Source organism: Formica exsecta, unplaced genomic scaffold, assembly GCF_003651465.1.
Source record: "Formica exsecta isolate Colony F162 unplaced genomic scaffold, ASM365146v1 scaffold201, whole genome shotgun sequence".
NCBI classification, from domain to species: domain Eukaryota; kingdom Metazoa; phylum Arthropoda; class Insecta; order Hymenoptera; family Formicidae; genus Formica; species Formica exsecta.
The window spans coordinates 295,564-315,249 of record NW_021849308.1 but is presented as its reverse complement, the minus strand read 5'-3'; the positions used below and the strand labels follow the sequence as shown (position 1 = coordinate 315,249).

General features: G+C 36.7%; 1 protein-coding gene across 2 annotated transcripts in view; it reads right to left on the bottom strand.

The window, feature by feature from the left end:
* The window catches only part of LOC115234666 (tyrosine-protein kinase Drl-like), an 89,219-nt gene that overhangs the window by 67,702 nt on the left and 1,831 nt on the right, over positions 1–19,686 (bottom strand). The window contains exon 1 of one of the 2 annotated variants that reach the window (XM_029805888.1): positions 14,728–16,261. The exons of the other annotated variant lie outside the window; for it this stretch is intronic. Coding sequence (XP_029661748.1) covers positions 14,728–14,854 — 127 coding nt within the window. The 5' untranslated portion in view covers positions 14,855–16,261. Of the gene's footprint in view, positions 1–14,727; positions 16,262–19,686 lie in introns of those variants that run through there. 2 annotated transcript variants of the gene reach the window in all.

Here is a 19,686-nt window from a genome sequence, read left to right as displayed (position 1 = left end):
AAGACGATATGCGATCGCGATAAAAGTCGGCTCAAGATTTTATATTTCATGTAATACAGAAAAAAACATTGAAAGAAATAAGATACACGCATATACAAAATACACATGTCAGGATACGCACATATATTAAAATATACGACACATAAAATTGTAAATAGATTTCGGTTGAATTTTTTCGCGAGCTACAAATCGTCCAAAGTGAGCTGGTTTTATTCTCGTAAGAGATTTTATTGAACATATTTCTGATTGAGAAATTCAATATCCTCGTAGAAAATATTATATATATTTCTCATAAAATTCTGTGCGTCCGATTGGTCGAGTAATTTCGTTTTTTTTTCTTTTTTTTTTTTTTTTTACATGCAAGACGACTCGCGAATGTTGAACTCTAATGATTGGAGAAACCGTGAAAAGGCGATCGATACTAGTGCATCGACTGAACGCAATGCGGCACCTTGGCACGACCTTGAGCAGTTTCCACGATTCATTCTATCTAAGTCATTTATCGCGATCTCCGTCTTTGTGAGCCGTATGCGTTGCCAGATGGAATTCCGGAGGAGTCATTTATTGTTCCTGGGGCGCGCGTAGAGCGCACGTCGACTAGTCGAATTTGCAATAAAGAAGATAGATGCGATGGAAGGAATATCGCCAGCAGCTAATCTTTTACTTTTCCATTCCGCTCGGTCTTCCTCGCTCATTCGTTATTCATTAGAGTCCACCGTGTTTCACCAACAAAGCGATACGGTACGAGCTGCATTTCGCTACTAGAGTCTTAACGATGTACGAGAGCTTCAAAGGTACAAGTAGCGTAACTAGTTACTTTCGTCGTGTATCTTGAGGTAAAGATACAAAAATTTATTATACCTCTCTCTATATTAAAAATATATCCTGCATTAGTTTATACAAGCAAGTGAAAAACGTTATGACGTTTTATCTCGGATTTATTAGAGAGAAAAAAAAGAAAAGTGTTATATTTATTAATAAATTTATTCACGCGGTTTATACGTGCTCGTTATATTTTTTCTTTTATATACTTTTTCCATTTTCTTATAAAAAACGATACCTACTTACTTTAAAGTGCAAAAGAAAAGGACATAGCTATTATTTTATTTTGGCAACAGTTACTTTGGATATCTATGTGTACAGTTCGTATTAAACCGAGTGAAGAGGAGGATGCAATAAAGAAGCAAGAGTCGTTTGAGCAAGCTGACGTCACTTTTCGCAAATTATTTCGACCAAAGTCTAAACCAGGCTCCATTTCTTTGCTTGTGCGTTCCCTCTGAAACTTATCTACACTCGTGCAACGGCAACCTCCTCTCTCCGAAGACCTTTCTCCGTTATATCGCCGGCTTTCTCTTCGCTCCGTTCGTTTGTATAGTTTTCGACGTTTCGTCGGATAGTTGGATATAGCGCAAAAGAGCCGAGGGCGAATGCCGCGGAAAATCAACGACGGAGCGCAGAAGAAAGAAGAAAAAAGAAAGGAAACGGGAAAAACAAGGAGTGGCGGAAGAAAGACAAAGCGGAAGGAGCAAAAAGAAGCGGACGAGTCTTTCGGGACGGTTGTTCCTCGGAGTTGGCGGCGAAAGAGCGTCTACACGATCTGCCTCGTTACTCAATTATTGAATTTCGTTAATTTCCGGAGCGCGACGTAGGTTAGCGATAACTGACGAATCGGCGCGCGATTAATTTGAACGATTGATAGAATACGCAAGCAATATTTGGGTTTCACTGCCTGTCGGAAAGTCCGTGTATCCGGATAAGTGCCTTGCCTATACAAACGATGAGCTAATGCAGATTTAACTTTTGTTCGCCGTAAATTTCTTCAACGAACACTCTATCCGCACCTCATCTAATCATCTCGCTTTGCTTATTTTGTAAATATAAAACTGTTGTGCAGTTGTATACTAATTTGCATTATATTTACATTCGCTCCCTAGTTTCAATAAAAGTGGAAAATAGGTATCAATCCGTTTGGAAGAGATAACAGAAAAGAATATTTTTTTTTTTTTTTCATTTTAACTTTAGCTAGAAATCTCGCGCAGAGAGAGGGATAATTTCTTTTCTCTTCTCTAAGATAAAAAGTTTAAAAGAAGAAATCCGGAAAAAAAGCATCGGTACAACAGCTCTCGCTTTAATAACTATCCAAGAAGTGCGATTTGGTCTAACATGCTTCAATCTGACAAAATGAAACTGACGTCGCGACACGTGCAACTAGATCGATATAACACGTCGGTACAAAACCTGTTACGATTCATTAGAACGATCAATTTAACGAGGCAGATAATGATCCAAGAAGCAAGAGAAATAATGGCGCGTTTGCTCAAATAAAGCGAACACACGAGGCGTAATTAGTGACAATTATCGCGAGAAGTAACATCGATGAGATACAAACGCACCGGCAGTTTGTTAATGAACGTAATACCGACGATACATCAATTTAATCGAACATATGTTAAGTGTTCCATTAAACTTTACAAATACATATGTTTGATGCTAGTGTAAATACTCCATTTAATCGAGCTAAATTATAATAGTGCAATAGCACTCCTCGTACGAGAATTGCGAAATCTATGTTATTTTATTAATTATCTCTCTCACACGCAATATTCCTATATATTTCTTAAAATTTACAGTTAATTTAGAAAAAAAAAATTATTCTCCAGAGAACAATTGATCAATTTTTTTTCATTAATTTATTACTTGGACCTGGTAATATTTTTTCGCATAAATTTCAATTTAATTCATCTATAAATCTCTTTTTATTTTCAAAAAGATTATCCTTCATTTCACATCTCATTTCATATCATCAATTATTACCATAACTATCTGATTACACAGCGATTAATTATCGTGTTCCTCTAAGTAGCGAACAAATTAATAAACTAGATTGCTAATGCTATCCTGGCGTTATTGCGAAAGCAGTCAATCTCTCTAACTCGCCTACCATCAGGCGTTTTATCAGCGATCGTTAATCGCCCTCGAGTGACGGTACTTCCTCTCCGTCCTTCCCTTTCATGTCCCACCCTACCTTCTTCCCGTCACCCTTCCTCCTGTCTTGGGTGACGTTCCTCGGAATGCACATTCATTGCAGGACTCAGCAGGACTGAAATTTGATTACTTTCCTCACAACGTTCTACTTTACAATCAGCTAGCCATTTCCGAATTTGCATAATCAAAAGAGGAAGGCGAACATGTACGAAAAGAAATATAAAGTGAATTCAAGTTTATCAAACTTGTTTTTTCTGTAAAATTTTAAATCAATTTGAGTTATTTTCTTTTAATAAAAATAAAAGAAATATGGTCAAAAATAGGAAGTTTCCATGAATTGATGTTTCAATATGTTATTCTTGAAAAATTCCCAGACACGTATTTTTCAAAATACGAAAATAATATATATATTTCGCACTGGAAATAATCTTAATAAACTTCTACAGATGTTTGAAAATTAAGATAATAAAAATTGCAAAAAGATATAATAAAAAGGATACAGAAAAAGTTGTAGTAAATCGAAAATTAAAGAATTCTAGCCTGCAAGAAATAATTCTCGATTCGCAAAGGCTATGAGAAGCAGAATTTTCGATCCTCTCAATTCACTCTCCCTTTTTTATTCGCTTTTCTTATAAAAAATAAAGGAACCAACGGACTCAGTCCGGGGAGAAGCGTAGGAAAAAAGAGAGGCAGCGACGCATACGTTTCTGAAGCTTCCGCAGAAGTGGTTTTGTTCGTGAGATCGGTCGATCGCTACCGCAGCTTCTCAATTAACCGTCGCTGATTAAGAACTTCCCCCGACTGTTCGTGCACGGGCGATAATTAGGCGCGCTCAGTTATCCAGAATTTTTAATTGGAAGAACATCCGATGAAAAAATTTTTGTTCTCCACAGTGGCTGGCTAAGCAAGTTGTACAAAAAAAAAAAAAAAAAAAAAAAAGTAGACGTTCCGGCACTATCAGAGAATGCTAATTTAATTGTCGAGAGAATCGCTCTGGCAATCGTATGAAAGTTTGCGTCATCTTGTGGCGATATTAATTTCGCGAGTCAATCTCATCGTTTGTAAAGCGCAAATCGAGTCGCGAAGGAATCGCGATAATCAAATTGTCTCGTTTTAAAACCACCATTGGTCTAAAGCCAAACCTTAGAGGATCTATAATTTGCGACAAAATTCAACACAGAATTATTTATAATTTTATATGTCGTATAATGTAAGAACCATTTAAAAAATAAAACATATATATACAAAGTCATATAACGAAATACATTTGAAAAGAAATACATATAGAAGAATATGTGACATATAAAATTAAAAACAGAATTTTATCTTGAATTATAGTCTACCATGGACTTAATCCTAAATAAAATAATTATATGCTTCATGGTATGTATAAAATTATAAAATTTGCTTTTTTATTCACTGCAGAGTATCATTGCAGATTATCAATCATTCATCAGTAGTAACGATAACTAAGTTATATAATCCAATGTTTTCTAGTTTATTCTTTTAGTTTTATATAAATATTAAACAAATTTACTATCTATTATATGAATCTGCAATTTAATATCTAATACGAACACCGTGCAATATTGTGCATCAAGTTGTCTACTGTCCGCATTATGAAGTTTCAATCACATAACACTATGTCGAAAATCGATGTCGACAATGTCTCCATTGCACTGACCTGACTCCTCGAACTAACGTTCTCACCATATTAATAACGATAAATACTTCCTCGAGCTTCGGAATTATTCAAGTAGTTTCAAACGAAGTTATATTATACGCGAGAGAATTGTTGCCATATTTATTCGTTTAGAAATATGAGATAGATATATATTCGCGAAATGTTCAATATTTTATACATCTGGTAAATACATTCACATAATGCTAGAAATATAGATATACAAAATTAATTTAGATACTAACCATTTTTTATATATTATTGTGTATTTTCTAAATAAAATCAATAAGAGATATAAACGTTTCTCTGCTCATTTCGTCATAAATCTATTTTATTAGTATACATCTAAAATTACCGATTTTTTTAAGATTTAAAATTAGAATGTAAAAAAATTAACATTTTAATTCTCTTCACAAGATCATAGTTTTCCTCTTTTATATATGAGAAATGCACAATGTAATTTTTATAGGAAACGCTTCTTTTACAGGAACGTCAACCTCACCACTTATCGTATCACTTGCATACACACAACGATGTCTCCCGCTATCTCTTCCATAAATCCGACGTGAATAACTCTCCCTTCAATACTCAAGTTCTGACAATACGTGCTTCGTATAGATATATCGCTTGCCTATCGAAGCTATTTCTACTTTGAATTGCATCTTATCAGCATATCCAAAGTTTAACTCAGAATGCCTATCGATATTAGATATGACATCCGCGAAACAAAATTAATGAGTATGATAATGGTTTTTCTATTGGCATAAACATTTATATATCCAGTATATATCATTTAATATTTTTTAATTCGCTATGAAAAAAATTTTTTAAGCAATATTAAACATGCGAAAAAGTAGCACAAATGCCTATAAATATTAGCATGCAGATATATATTTTATGAAGAGAGTTTCTAATAAAGATATTCCTATACTAATTTAAATAACTGAAAATTTATTAGTGAATATTTCCTAAGTTTTTATTTATAAAGAACAAAATTGTTTCTCACATTTTAACTCCACTAATTTAACATCACATTTTCTACTTTTAATATCTCATGATGCCTGGCGACTAATTGTCAATTAGGATAATTGATCACGATGGAATGCACGCTCATTAGAATGTGAACGCGTAGCAACAATGTGGCCCCAATCACGCGCTGAATATTCATCCGACGTGCAATCGATATTAATTCTTCTAGTACCTGTGGTTTTTATCAACATACGCGTTACGATATGCAGAATAAACGAATAACGAACACATAAATGCGCAATAAATTACTGAAACAGATAAATGGTTTTCGCGCATAACGTAAAATTCAAAATCGAGAGCTGGATTTACTGGATATATTCATTAGTAATACTAATGACATTTATTATCGTTACCATTTATCCTTTAATTTCTTAATGTTACTATCCTATGTAAACTCCGTCATATATATGCGATACAAAGAGAATAAATCCTATACGTGTGTAAAGATTTATTTTCCAAGCATTTTTAAACGCGTGTTTAAATCATACTCGAATAAAACATCAAAAAGCCGACCGACATCGCGATATATCGTGTGATTTACAAGTGTGGAGCGAACGATACGATATTATCTACGCGGAGACCGGGGAATACGCGAAAAGAATAACGCAGAGGGGAGCGAACCACCGATGAGGGAGAAGGGGATATAAAAAATGTTCGGAAATCACGAGCAATTTCCATTGGTCGCGGCAGAACGGCTATCGCACCTGCAGGAAGATTTCATACGATGATAGGTTTCGACAGGTACTGTGCGTGTGTGTGTGTGTGTGTGTATTCGTATATGTATATACGTGCGCGCGCATTTATGTATGCATGTGTGTGTGCAGATTCGCAATATGTGCAGCCGCAGAGAGCAACGGCAGACGGCGCTTTTCCGACGATTTTCTGCGCATTTTGCGCTTCGATGGAAAGGCTCTCGGCGCTCTGTGCATTTTTTCCTGTTTTTACTTTGCCGTTCGACTTTTTTCCTCGCTCACGACTCGAACACGTGCATTATGCGCGGGCAATAAATTCGATAGTTTACATCTTGAAAATACTGCCGATGCGATATCTCCATATACCAAACCGAACGAGAAATTTGTTTCGGGGGAAAAAAAAATGACTTGGAAAACCCGTATTTAGGTCCGCGTATATGTATGTGTATACTACTGGCGCTTTGCTTCATAAATTTGTTTCTATCGAAACGCGTTCACGTACCGCGTCATGCGATTAAATAAAGGAATTAAATGACGCCAAACGTATGGAACGGGCTATACACGACAACGACACGCTTTTTGTCACTAAAACATTATCGATTCCATCAATCGAAGAATACACGTCCAATTTATGTGTACGTGTAACGATGTCAACGCTTAACGTCATGCACGACACGTGTGTATATAGAGCATAAAGCGTTTCTTTTTTTATTTTTCAAACTATATCCTTGTTTCAGGTGTACATATCGCGTATCCGACACGCGATATTTAAAAATACTCTAAAGCACTTAAACAAATAATAGCATACAATAAAAATATTAGAGAGAATAATATTTTTAAAATATTTGTGATATACATATAAAAAATAAATCATACTTTTTCGCGATAAAAAAAAACAACATATATATATATATTTAAATATAAATTTTGATAGATACGTTTATATATAACAGCACCCCTGCGGTAAAAGTATGATAAAAAAATTTCACCTACCTAGTGTCATCTACATAAAAATATTCAAAAATATTACTCATTATATTTAAATAACAAATATGACGTTATAAAATACGGCATTTCGAAAACACGATGTTTTTGATCAGATGCATTTTTGCCGACTTGAAATAACATTTCATCGCTCGTGGTGTATGTACAAAGCTCGTATACATATAACGAGTTTAATGTTTGCCAATTAATACGGACGGATTTGACCCTAGCTGTGCACGTACAAATATGTTTAACCGTGCACGCGCGGATATCGACGTATAGGCGAATCATACTAATATGCAAGTGTCGGAGCGAGTATACGTAGCCTCTATACGTCTATATACATATACTATTTGCGCTCTCCCTACGAATATCCTATGAGACCACTTCGTACGTGATGCGTGCATGGTGTATTTGACACGTACCATACATCACGCGTGAAACGATGAGTTCTCGAATCAATAGAAGTCTTTCAAAGCATTCAACGAGAAAAAAAAATAACAAACGTATTTCAATATAAAAAATAGAAACACGATTGTGAATATCATATCTATTTATCTAATATTTGAAAAAAGAATGTCAAAACAAAATATTCCCTTTTTTTAAACTTACTTCTCTCCTCTAGGAGCTGTTTAATAGGAATTATATATATTTGTTGTAACACATTCTATATTTTGCAAGCATAAATATATTCTGTGAATATTACGCTGGAAAATATTTTTACAATTCGATTCGAATATTCTATTTATTATCTATTTACAATATTGAAACTTAATATTCCAGAATTAATTTTGTTTCTTTGGGCATTCTATCCATTTTCCCGTAAGAAAAAATCAATATATATAAAATACACGAAAATATGTACTTTAGCTATACATCAATGGCCTGCCGAAGGATAAATTTTTGTTGGCGAATCTCTTCACGCGTTTGCGTAAATCACACGTGCCTGCTGGCGTGCAAGCCAGACACGTGTAAATATGTACGAAATCGTGGATATGGAAGCGAATGGTGCGCATATCGCATACATCGGCATTTATACGGTTATATCAATTTCCCGTGTAAACCGGTCGGCGCGTTCATGGATCGGATTGCAAATCAGCTGCATACTTGTTAGCCAACAAATTAACTGTGATATATGATTTACTTTCGATATCAAATAGTTCATGTGTAGAAAATCTTCTAATATACGTATATATATATATATATATATATTTATTTCTCTAGAAATAACTTCGCGTTTGCATAAATATATTTTTTAAATATACAATCACATGAGAGAGAGAGAGAGAGAGAGAGAAATTGTGTGATCAAATGTTTATAAATATGTGTTATTACTTATACATTAAATATTTTTTGAAAAAAATTTTAATATGATAAAGAAATGAGAGATAAAAGAAGAAAAGTGTATAAAGAAAAATTTTTTTATAACTTATATCATCACAGAGAGACGAATACATACACGTATCCATACAACCATACATGCAAGATGCAATTAATATACGATAAATAATAAAAATAATAATGTTAAGAATAATATTATTCTTATTATTTTTATTCGTATCGTCTTATTAGAAACATAAAATTAAATTAATATTTAATTTCGTGTTTCATAAAAATGTATTCCGCTTTTCTTGAAAACAGAAGCATATAAATTATATCTCCTCTCTCTTTGATAAATACCAAGTGTAATTAAAAAAAAAATCTCATCTTATGAAGATATCATCCATCGAGGTGCTCATTCTCCTTAACCCTTCCCAATTTGTCATAACTACGAAAGATGGAAACGCGACGGTATATAAGCCGTTAATTACACAGGAAGGCGTATTAATTAATCTATTATCGCCGGATCAAGGGCTTTGCAGTAACGCACGCGGCTAAAGAGACCGTTCCTACGGCGACGAGCGTGCGACCCTGCACGCGTATGCGTGAATGCGTGCGCGGCTATAAACCATGGCGGTTTACGTTATCGTCCGGTCGGATCTACCCGTCGGCAAACTACTGCAATTCGAGCTGACGCCGCTCCTCCACCTTGCCAGCTCCAGCCAGCGACAATTTCGGAGAAATTGCCGCGGTCGGGTCCAGCGCGAAAATTACGCATGAGTGTGAAAAAGATCGAGTAAAATTTTCGTCAAAGTTTCGTAGCGTGACGAATGACGAACAATACAGGGAGGGAAGAGAAGAATGGGGGGAGTGCCGTGCACATCATGCAGGAGAAACTATTATACGTTATATAAATTGTTCATAAGTAGATAAACTGTGATAAAGAAAACCAGAAAGAGAAGAAATCATTCTAGAATGGAAGCAATTTGTTTGACGGGCGAGAAAATTGGGCGTCCTATTTCCTTTAATTTCGAAACGTCAAAACCACATAAGAAATTTGACCTGAAATATATCCATTTCTCGTCGACTTATGATTCTTTATATCTCCTATATCATAAAGAAAAAGTAGCCAATGAACTTTTCAATAATATATGAATAAATATATAAATATCCAAATAAATATAAAAGATCCTTAATTCTAAATTATTCAAAAATTTACATAAATAAAAGTGTAAGTAAAATATAAAATTGAAGCAATGTGTATAATTTATATACTTTAGCTCTCTCTCTCTCTCTCTCTCTCGTACTTCTTTCTCTTGAATAACGCAAAAATAATGGAGCCAATTGTAAGTTAACGTTAAACGGAAAAAATATACGCAAAAGGAAAAGAGAGAGATGTGCAAAAATGAGTATAGATTGCATGCGTTAATCTTTTCGCGCAATATTATTTTTTTAATGGGCGTTCTTGTGGAATAATCGATTTTCTCGTGTCGTTTCCAGCGACACGGCCGGAGCCTGGGGAATCGACAAGGGTCGTTTCACAAGCTAGTCCGACAGTCGTCGGCAATGAACACGTTGTCGGTTGTTTGTCGGACCGTTTCGTGGTCCAGACAGGACAAACATACGGAGGCGATTGCAGCGAGCGTGCATCGTGTACGAGGGTAAATTAAAAATCAATTCTAGGATGTCCGCCGGTCCCAAAGTTCCTGCATATTGCGCGGAGAATGCGATTGCCGAAATCTCGCAATATACGTAAGGTAAACGTCCACTACACGGTCCTACGAGTCTGCCTCTATTAGTTTGTTTAATATTTTGATCGAAAGTTAGCAAAATTCTTCATATTTAAAAATAAAACAATTTTACTAAATGAACCATTTCATTTCTTATTTTGAACTTCTATTCATTTAATGACACAAATATACGAATTATATTTATCATTACGAAAATAAAACATGTAAAAAACAAGAAAATATATATTCTATCTATGTAGAATTATGCCTCTAAATAACTTTGTCGAGAGGAGTAAGATTTGGCATTCTACATCGTTGAAACCGTGAGACCAGTTGACTAGCGCGAAGCAATTTTGGTAGTAAATCCAGGTTGCCGAGAGACAACTCCATTCGAGGAATAAGGATATTACTTCAAAGCGCAAACTCATCCCGCGCCTTTCATCACATGGTGAGAAATCCCCTGCCCAATCAGAGCAAACCCCGTGTAAACGTTCCGAACTCGGCGACGGAAGTAAATGCTGAATCCGCACGGAGGTGTCAGGTAATAGTCGGCTCGTATCTTCGTTCTCGCAAAAGGAGGATGTGCATGTGTATATGTGATAGTGAGTATTTTCTCTCCCTCGCCTCTCTCCTCCCCTACGTACGTAACACCACTTTCAACCACCTTCCGCGCACGCTCTTTCTTTCTCTCTTTCAATTTTTCTCTTTCTCTTCTTATTCTTCTGTTCTCTTCTCTCTTTTTCCTTTCTCCCTTTTTTTTTGGTGCTTGCAGAGAAGAGATGCCTTTCCAACGGAACGAAGTTTTCCGGGGAAGTAAAGTCATTTCGCTCGTGCAATCTAAGTTAAGTGACTTTCGAGAGCGTCGGCGACGAAACTTGTCCCACCGCTTACTCCTCTTAGAAGCAACCCTTTCACTTTCCCGTAGAGTCCCCGGGACTCCACCCCTTCAACGGTGGAATCCGAAATGTGACGAAGATTACCCTGTATCTCTCTCTAAAGATCCGCGGCTGTTCGGGCATTTGAAAAATAGACCCGTTCAAGAAACGAAGTCACCGTTCTTTCTACCAAATTAGCATTACCTCCTCGATGTTGCATAAACTATCAAATAGGGACATTAACTTCAACTAACTATTAAAAAACGTTTATCTTTTATATTTCTAATTGATGGTAAAACTATAAAAATCAGTAATCTTTACAAAGAATGAAAAAAGAAGAGAATTACATTTATTTTAATGAAAATTGGACAAACTTTATGTATATAGTATATATATATCTGTAATTTTTAAAAATGTATAATTATTGACAAGCATTTAAAAAGCGAAGGAGAAAGATGATGACCTTTCTCGAAAGTTTTCCTGAGAAAAAATCAACTTTATATATACTACAAAAATTTGTTATTAAGATCAAGCGTTTTAAAGCACTACCTCAGTAGAGTACTAAACTTAATAACTTTATATGAGTTAATATATTCAACTACTTGTCTTTAATCTCAGAAACTGTAGATCCTATCAGCCTTCTCTTGGCGCTATTATCCCTCTTATCCTTGTTATCTCTCCTCAGTGTATCTCAGATGCGTGTTTATGCCACTCATGTAATTTCGACGAAATTTAATTATATATTCCTTCGAAGACGGGCTGAAGTTACCCACTAAGAGGAATCAAACTCGCCCAGTTTATCGATATATTACGAGACTTGCATCTCCCATAAATATCTAAATACCTAAATGTTCTCAATACTACGTTACCTCCCGTATCTTACGTTAACTCCACTATTAGCGGATAAATCGTCATTAAATTGGACCATCATGGATATCAAAGAGCGCGAAGAGGATAAACGCGTCGTTAAACTTGTACGTGTTATATCAGTCTCTTTTTTTCCCCCCAATCTCTCTCGCACAGTCGTCGGTGCGCCATATTTCGCGATTAACGTAAAATGTATGAAAGTGCCGTGCGCAATCTGTACCGCTATAACGCGCAACGCAACCAGCGGAACGTTCTGCCATTCGGAGAGTCGCGACCGTCCGGGATTGCCTCGATTTTCGAAGAGTCACGAGCGACCAGCCGCTCGTAAATACAGCGATTTTACCTTTTTTTTTTCCCCGATCCTCCGGCCACCGTTCAATCCAGCGACCGACGTCGAGTGGAGAACGCTTGATCCGCGTCCGGTGTGGATCGCGAGCGAGCGTTCGCGCGCGCACGAATATGAATCACGGGGCCGTAAAGTGATATCGAATGGAACAGGGACTATCTAGATGCATAGCAGGATCCCCGATATATGGACCGGCGGCCATTAAAACGAGCGGTTCGTGCCGCAAATTGCTAAAATGACACTCCGCGCGCGCGCTTGCCGTAAGCGGTCCCGGACGCTAATTCGCACTCTTTCGTCGGTCATCCCGCGGTTTCGCTCTCACGATGCCTCGAGATATATGCATCCCTCCACCCCCTCCTCACTACACTTTTCTCCTTACTACACACGACCCCAAGTTTTTCCGCCCGTGTACGTTAAAACTGCGCGCCAACGAGTTTCGTGAAAGAGAGTTTTTCCCCCGTGACACGTTACAATCGCGTTAATTGCACGCTAGGGATGCAAAACGATGCGAACTTTAAAGAGACAGAATTGGATAAGGTACAAAGAGTAGTACAATCACAAATGGCTCGCAATTATGAATGTAAAAACGAAAAAAAATTTCCGACGCTTAGTTGGCATGAATACTTGTTACGCGCATGCATCTCTGTTTGATCCAAAATAAAAAAAATAATATTCAATTTTCTAAGGACACTTAGTTTTCCAATACTCTTGAGTAGACATTTTCTAAGTTCTCAAAGTTCTCTTAACATTTTTGCGGGAATCTAGTATTCTTGTTTTAGGTAGAGTGTTTCAAAAGTTCTGTCAAAAAGTATACTGACTTTTAAATCGATTTTAATTGTGTGTGTAAAATGAAAAAAATTATTACCGATGGTCTTGTAACAGAAATATATATTTAACACATTGCATATGTTTTCGAAAACTTATCTTTTAATTGACGGTATTGATTTTGAAAAGTATAAAAAAATTTAAACCATTTCAGAAAAGGCCAAACTCTCTCAATTAAATTTCTAAAAATAAAGTATTAAAACCAGTATTAATTTTGCAAAAATTTATATTATTTTTTATTCATGCTTCATTATTAATTTCGAGAGATTGCTGTTTTTTTTCAACTAGTTTTATAATATTAACTTTCCACTCTATGCTGCTTTTTCGAGCACAATTCTTTTCTGTTGGTTTTATTTCTCTTTTTTCCGTTTTTATCGTTGGTTGTGACTTTATGCGCAAGCACCGGTGCGGCAACATAGTAATGGTCCGGTTTCACAGATTCTCTCTGTCAACTCTTTTTTCGCGCGTTCGCCGGCTTTCGTTTGCTCTCAGAAAATATTGCGCACCCGACGCGCAATTGTAATGGGATCTGTTAACGAACATCGCCATGGAAGAGGAACTTTTCATGTTTACCGCCACGCGGAAATGTACGCGCGAGTTTCGATTGAATGGAAAAAGTAATGCCGAGTAGAGAGGACGGGGCGAGCATTTTAACGCTTTTGTAACTAGCGCTTGCGCGATGTTAGCATGACACGGCATGACGAGGAAAAGATTGCTTGCGAGGGATGAGGTTGTTCCATTAATAAATCAGATATAATTAAAACTGTTTCTTATGATAGACGTCGGATGAGATATACAAGTGAATATATACGTCAAATTCAATTGGTGGAGAATTTACCGTATAATTATTATAAAAGTATTATCTTATAATATATTTTAAATAATTTTTATTCATAATGCAAATCAATTTATATAGAATAAAACTATATTTTTAAAATTCTTTTTATGAATTAAATGGAAAAATACTTTATTCCTGATTACTTTCAAATTTCCAAGACATATTTTAATCTTGATATCAAAAGATTTGAAAAAAACTGCTAAACTTATATTCGTTCAAACAAACAAAAAATTAAAAAAAAAAAATTTTTTAGATTATAAAAAAATTTGAAATATTTAAAAATGTCAGATTGTGTCAAACACGATTGAGTAGGCACCAATTTGAATCAAGTACACGAATGTATTACCCAATTAATTTTTTTTCTTTTGTAGAAATTTTTCCTTTTTGCTACACGCTTAAATATATTTTTTATGTAAATAAATCTATATATAAAGTCCAAAAACGCGAATTCTATACATTTAGTTTGTACCGGCATTCATTATTTAGTTTCCTACGACCGTATATCACATTTTCACAATTTCCTCCATATCAACGTCAAGTGGCAATTTTACATACCTAAGAGCTTCATGACCTGAGACTGACTGATGAATATATTGAGATAGCCATCGCTGCAGCCGATTAGAACGAGGAGGACGAAGAACTCGCGCCGCAGGAGATCGCAGGAACCACTACACCACCGCATTGTCTCACATGCTCCGTAAGCACTACCGTTTCCACGCACCAAGAGTAGCCCTTTAACTTCAACACCGCGTCGTCAAGAATCGTAGAAAAATCCTATCGTTCTTTTTGACATGGATTGCTCGCACGTGGTTCCATCCACCGACGTGCCCTGCCATTTCTCACGTCGCCCTTCGATATATCAGTCTCTCTCGATCGCTACGCTCGCAGAGATTTATTAATCATCGTAATCGTCGTAGAAAAATCATTGGTGAGGAACATTTTCCGCCCCGATACGTATAAAAGAGCGAGTTTCAACGATGGTCAATGCATCTTTCTCGCGCGCACATGCACCATCATAAATCGCTCATAATCGAACGTGCCCTCGAACGGCAAGACGATCACATGGCGAGGCGCGGTGACGAGATAGGGATGGCGCCCTGATACAGGGTGAGATACGATGTCATCGTCGTCGACGTCGGTGCTCGACTGAACGGCGTGCCGAACGTCCGTCGTTTTCGAGTCGCGACGATGAATCTCGTCGCGCCTGCGCCTATGCAACTATGTCGCTTATATACGACAAACGGACATATTATGCACACGTACGTGTGATGGATTGGACTAGAAAAACAGTGCGTGCGTGCGTACGCATCGCGAATCCTGGGTAAGGTGTAAATTACGTCGTTGAAAATAGACAGGCGGATAAATATCACGGAAATCAGGCGCGAGATATTGCTATGAAAATAACGAGATATATGCATCGCTGCGGATTGCGCGAAAAACCCCTTCCCCCTTTTCTACCTGCCTGCATTTTTTCCTCAGCTTCCACACGATTTTAATGCGAAAATATTGCTCTTCGATTGAAAAATTGCTTCGTGCATATCAAGAGGAAATTTCAACGATCATTGGATGTATTCGATTATTCACGACGTATGAGATCAAGAGCTATCGCTGGACAGAGCTTTTATGATTATAGATAGCACTCTAATCGTAATTAATTTGTGTTTGTGGTCACAGCGAGTATGTCCTTTCATGATTAAAATTAGGCCAACCACGATGATGTCATGGAAACGTTTGAACCAAGAACACTTTGCGCGCTTATAATATTATATATGCGTCTTTATCACATTTATATGAATTATCAGAAATATGGCACTAGAGGAGAGAGCATATGGTGATATATAAATCTTTTGTGCATGCAACGTTTATTTTAAATGCGCACATAATCTTCTATATAAATTACATTATTGATATAATTTATGCTACAACAATCGTGCACGCAACACATAATTATCAATTGTGCTATTTACAACAAAAATATATTAATAAAAAATAGAAAAAAAAAATTATTTTAGTTTGTGTATGGCATATATTTAAATATATTATAAATATCAGTTGTAGATTGTGAAAAGACACGTTTTTCACAACAAAATAATAATTATATCGAAATATAAAAATAAAAAATAAAAGAAGACAGATTTCCAATTTTAAACCGATGTAATAAATGAGTTTGTCGATAATTTATTCACGAAAACTGTACAACGCGGAAAATATAAAAATCGGTAACAATCCATCCCATATTTATGCTGTGTGTGTGTATATATATATATATGTATGTGTGTATGTGTGTGTGTGTATGCGAGACATGGAAAAATCAGAAATAGAATTTCGCCATAGAACACGTACAAATATTTTTCCAGATGTAATAAATGAGTTTGTCGATAATTTATTCACGAAAACTGTACAACGCGGAAAATATAAAAATCGGTAACAATCCATCCCATATTTATGCTGTGTGTGTGTATATATATATATATGTATGTGTGTATGTGTGTATGTGTGTGTGTGTGTGTGTGTGTGTGCGAGACGTGGAAAAATCAGAAATAGAATTTCGCCATAGAACACGTACAAATATTTTTCCAACAGCATATTCCACGGCGTAGAGCACGCAAACGATCAGATTTACGATATAATTTCGTAATAATACGGAAACCTTTGTCGGCTCGTAATTCTATCGAACTCGTTATTGACGTGGCGGCGACAGAATGCCGATTAACGGCCGCGATTCGGCACAACGACAAAATTGACGTCCAGCATCCAATAACATCAAAAACTTTCAATCCACTTCGAGCCGTGAAATTCCCCCCTGTGATAGCCCCTTTCCCCTTTCTCACCCTCTTCCTCCGTTCTCGCGTGCGTTTCCAGGTCCTCGTCAGAACGCAATATCGTCGCTGACGAGCTTTAGCCCGTCACACGCGAAAACACAGAGGGAGCGTAACGACGAAAGAAATAATTTCCAACGATCTCACGCGTCGGACCAGATCACGCTGATTCCTCATATGATTCCGAAGAAGGGAGGAAAGAGGAACAAAGAGAGGGGAAAAATCATCGGAGATATCGGTGCACGATCGACGCCGCACGTTCGCGCGCGCGTTTCTCCGAAAGCGTTAGAATTTAATTAAATCGGTCCCCCCCGGCTACCCCTGTCGTGTCGCAGAGTCCACTTCCTTTCTACTCCCTCTCCTGGCGAATCGCCGGACGATCCCGGACAGCCTCGGATTCACAATTTGATCTTCGTAGAGTTTAACTTGCAGCGGGCCCGCCTTCTACCCCCTTTCCCTTCATCCCTCGGTCTGACGAAACGGCGCTTTAATTATACCGCGGGATTAATTAACTCTCCGTCGAACTCGGCGGAACACACCCGCGGGACTCGCCCGAGCCGATCGCAAATAATTAAAGACTGTTTTTCGTTCGTTCCTTCGCTCTCTCGTCGAACCGCGCTTCCCTCGAGCTTCAACACAACAGACGCTTTCGCGAGTACCCGGAGTGATTTTATATTGACATCGACATTCGATGCGAGCAAAATACATTTAATTGCAATCACTATGATTCCGAAGAAGGGAGGAAAGAGGAACAAAGAGAGGGGAAAAATCATCGGAGATATCGGTGCACGATCGACGCCGCACGTTCGCGCGCGCGTTTCTCCGAAAGCGTTAGAATTTAATTAAATCGGTCCCCCCCGGCTACCCCTGTCGTGTCGCAGAGTCCACTTCCTTTCTACTCCCTCTCCTGGCGAATCGCCGGACGATCCCGGACAGCCTCGGATTCACAATTTGATCTTCGTAGAGTTTAACTTGCAGCGGGCCCGCCTTCTACCCCCTTTCCCTTCATCCCTCGGTCTGACGAAACGGCGCTTTAATTATACCGCGGGATTAATTAACTCTCCGTCGAACTCGGCGGAACACACCCGCGGGACTCGCCCGAGCCGATCGCAAATAATTAAAGACTGTTTTTCGTTCGTTCCTTCGCTCTCTCGTCGAACCGCGCTTCCCTCGAGCTTCAACACAACAGTCGCGAGTATCCGGAGTGATTTTATATTGACATCGACATTCGATGCGAGCAAAATACTTTTAATTGCAATCACATAAAAAAATATGGATAGCATGCAGTGATATTACAAACTATGCAAAGCTATTATAATTTACCAACTGGTTTGCATTAAAAAAATAATATAAAAACAGGAAGAATGTCTTTTTATATAATTACATATGTATCTATTTCCTACTTCTCTCTCGCTCTCTCTTTTTCTTCTTGCTTTGTTTATAATATATTTTTACATAACTCTATCATACATACACACATCATATTTAAAACTTTTATTAATAAAAATTTTAAATAATTTAGAAATATTTTTCATTTTGTTATACTTTTAAATATAATATTTTCCCTTGTTTCATGGATCACACATTGATTGATTGATTTGATGCATTCTATTTGATTGTAAGCATAAAAAAATTTTTCTCCTATATCGCTGAAATGTGATTCAACTCCGACTCGCAAGGACGCAGTTCGAGCTTTCGCAGAATCACGCAAGCGTATAGCGTATGTGCGTATATAAATTGAACAGCACACGAACTCAATGTATACACATACGAAAGTTACACGAATATAGCTAAAGCTAAGAGTGGATCTAGCCGAATCCATTAAATATTTGAGCGAACGAAAGAGGCTAGGGAAGCAAGCTCGTGGAGGAAGTCTCCCCTCGGTTCTTAAGATCCATATAGTAGCCCAACTCTCTCTGTATTAATATTTACATTTATATTTCTTCCTCGTCGTCCCTCTTATTTCAACTTAATGCCGCCGGGGATTTCAGTGTTCCAGACTGAATTATTATGGTTTTCACAATTCAACACATTTCGAGCAACTATATTTCGGATTATGCGTTTGATATAAGCGATACATACTTGCGTCGACGACTACCCTCCAGTATTTTACACAAATTACTGAGGATAATCTTAGTTTGCAACTATCACCGTTAATTTGTTATTTTCACCATAAGAATTACATATTTTTAAAGTTTTTATTATTTTTGCAATATCTTTGATTAATTTTGATATATTTAATTTTCAAAAATCATCTGTTAATTTTAAGCGCACCGTCTGCTTTTTTATCAGTCATTTTGCTCATTACATGTTTTATATATCTAATTTTAAGAAACTTATTTCGTTAACAAATCAGTGACAGAAATATCGGAAATAAAAAATTTGACATATTAATTATCATGCTAATAAATTCAGCATATGTCAATAAAAATTTCTGATTATATCAATTAAATAGATATATATAACATCTGTAAATATTTGATTTGCGATATTCGATTGACTACAAGATTAACCGCACTCTTATCTTTAATTAAATTGAGTCAAGAGATCGGGAATTTTAATGAGGAAAATTATCTTGACACATTATAATATATGAATTATAATGTAAAATCTAAAGTAATTAGCAATGAATTTATTTCATTAATGAATAGGTCGTATGAATATTAAAAATGAAAGATTAGATATAACGAGCGAA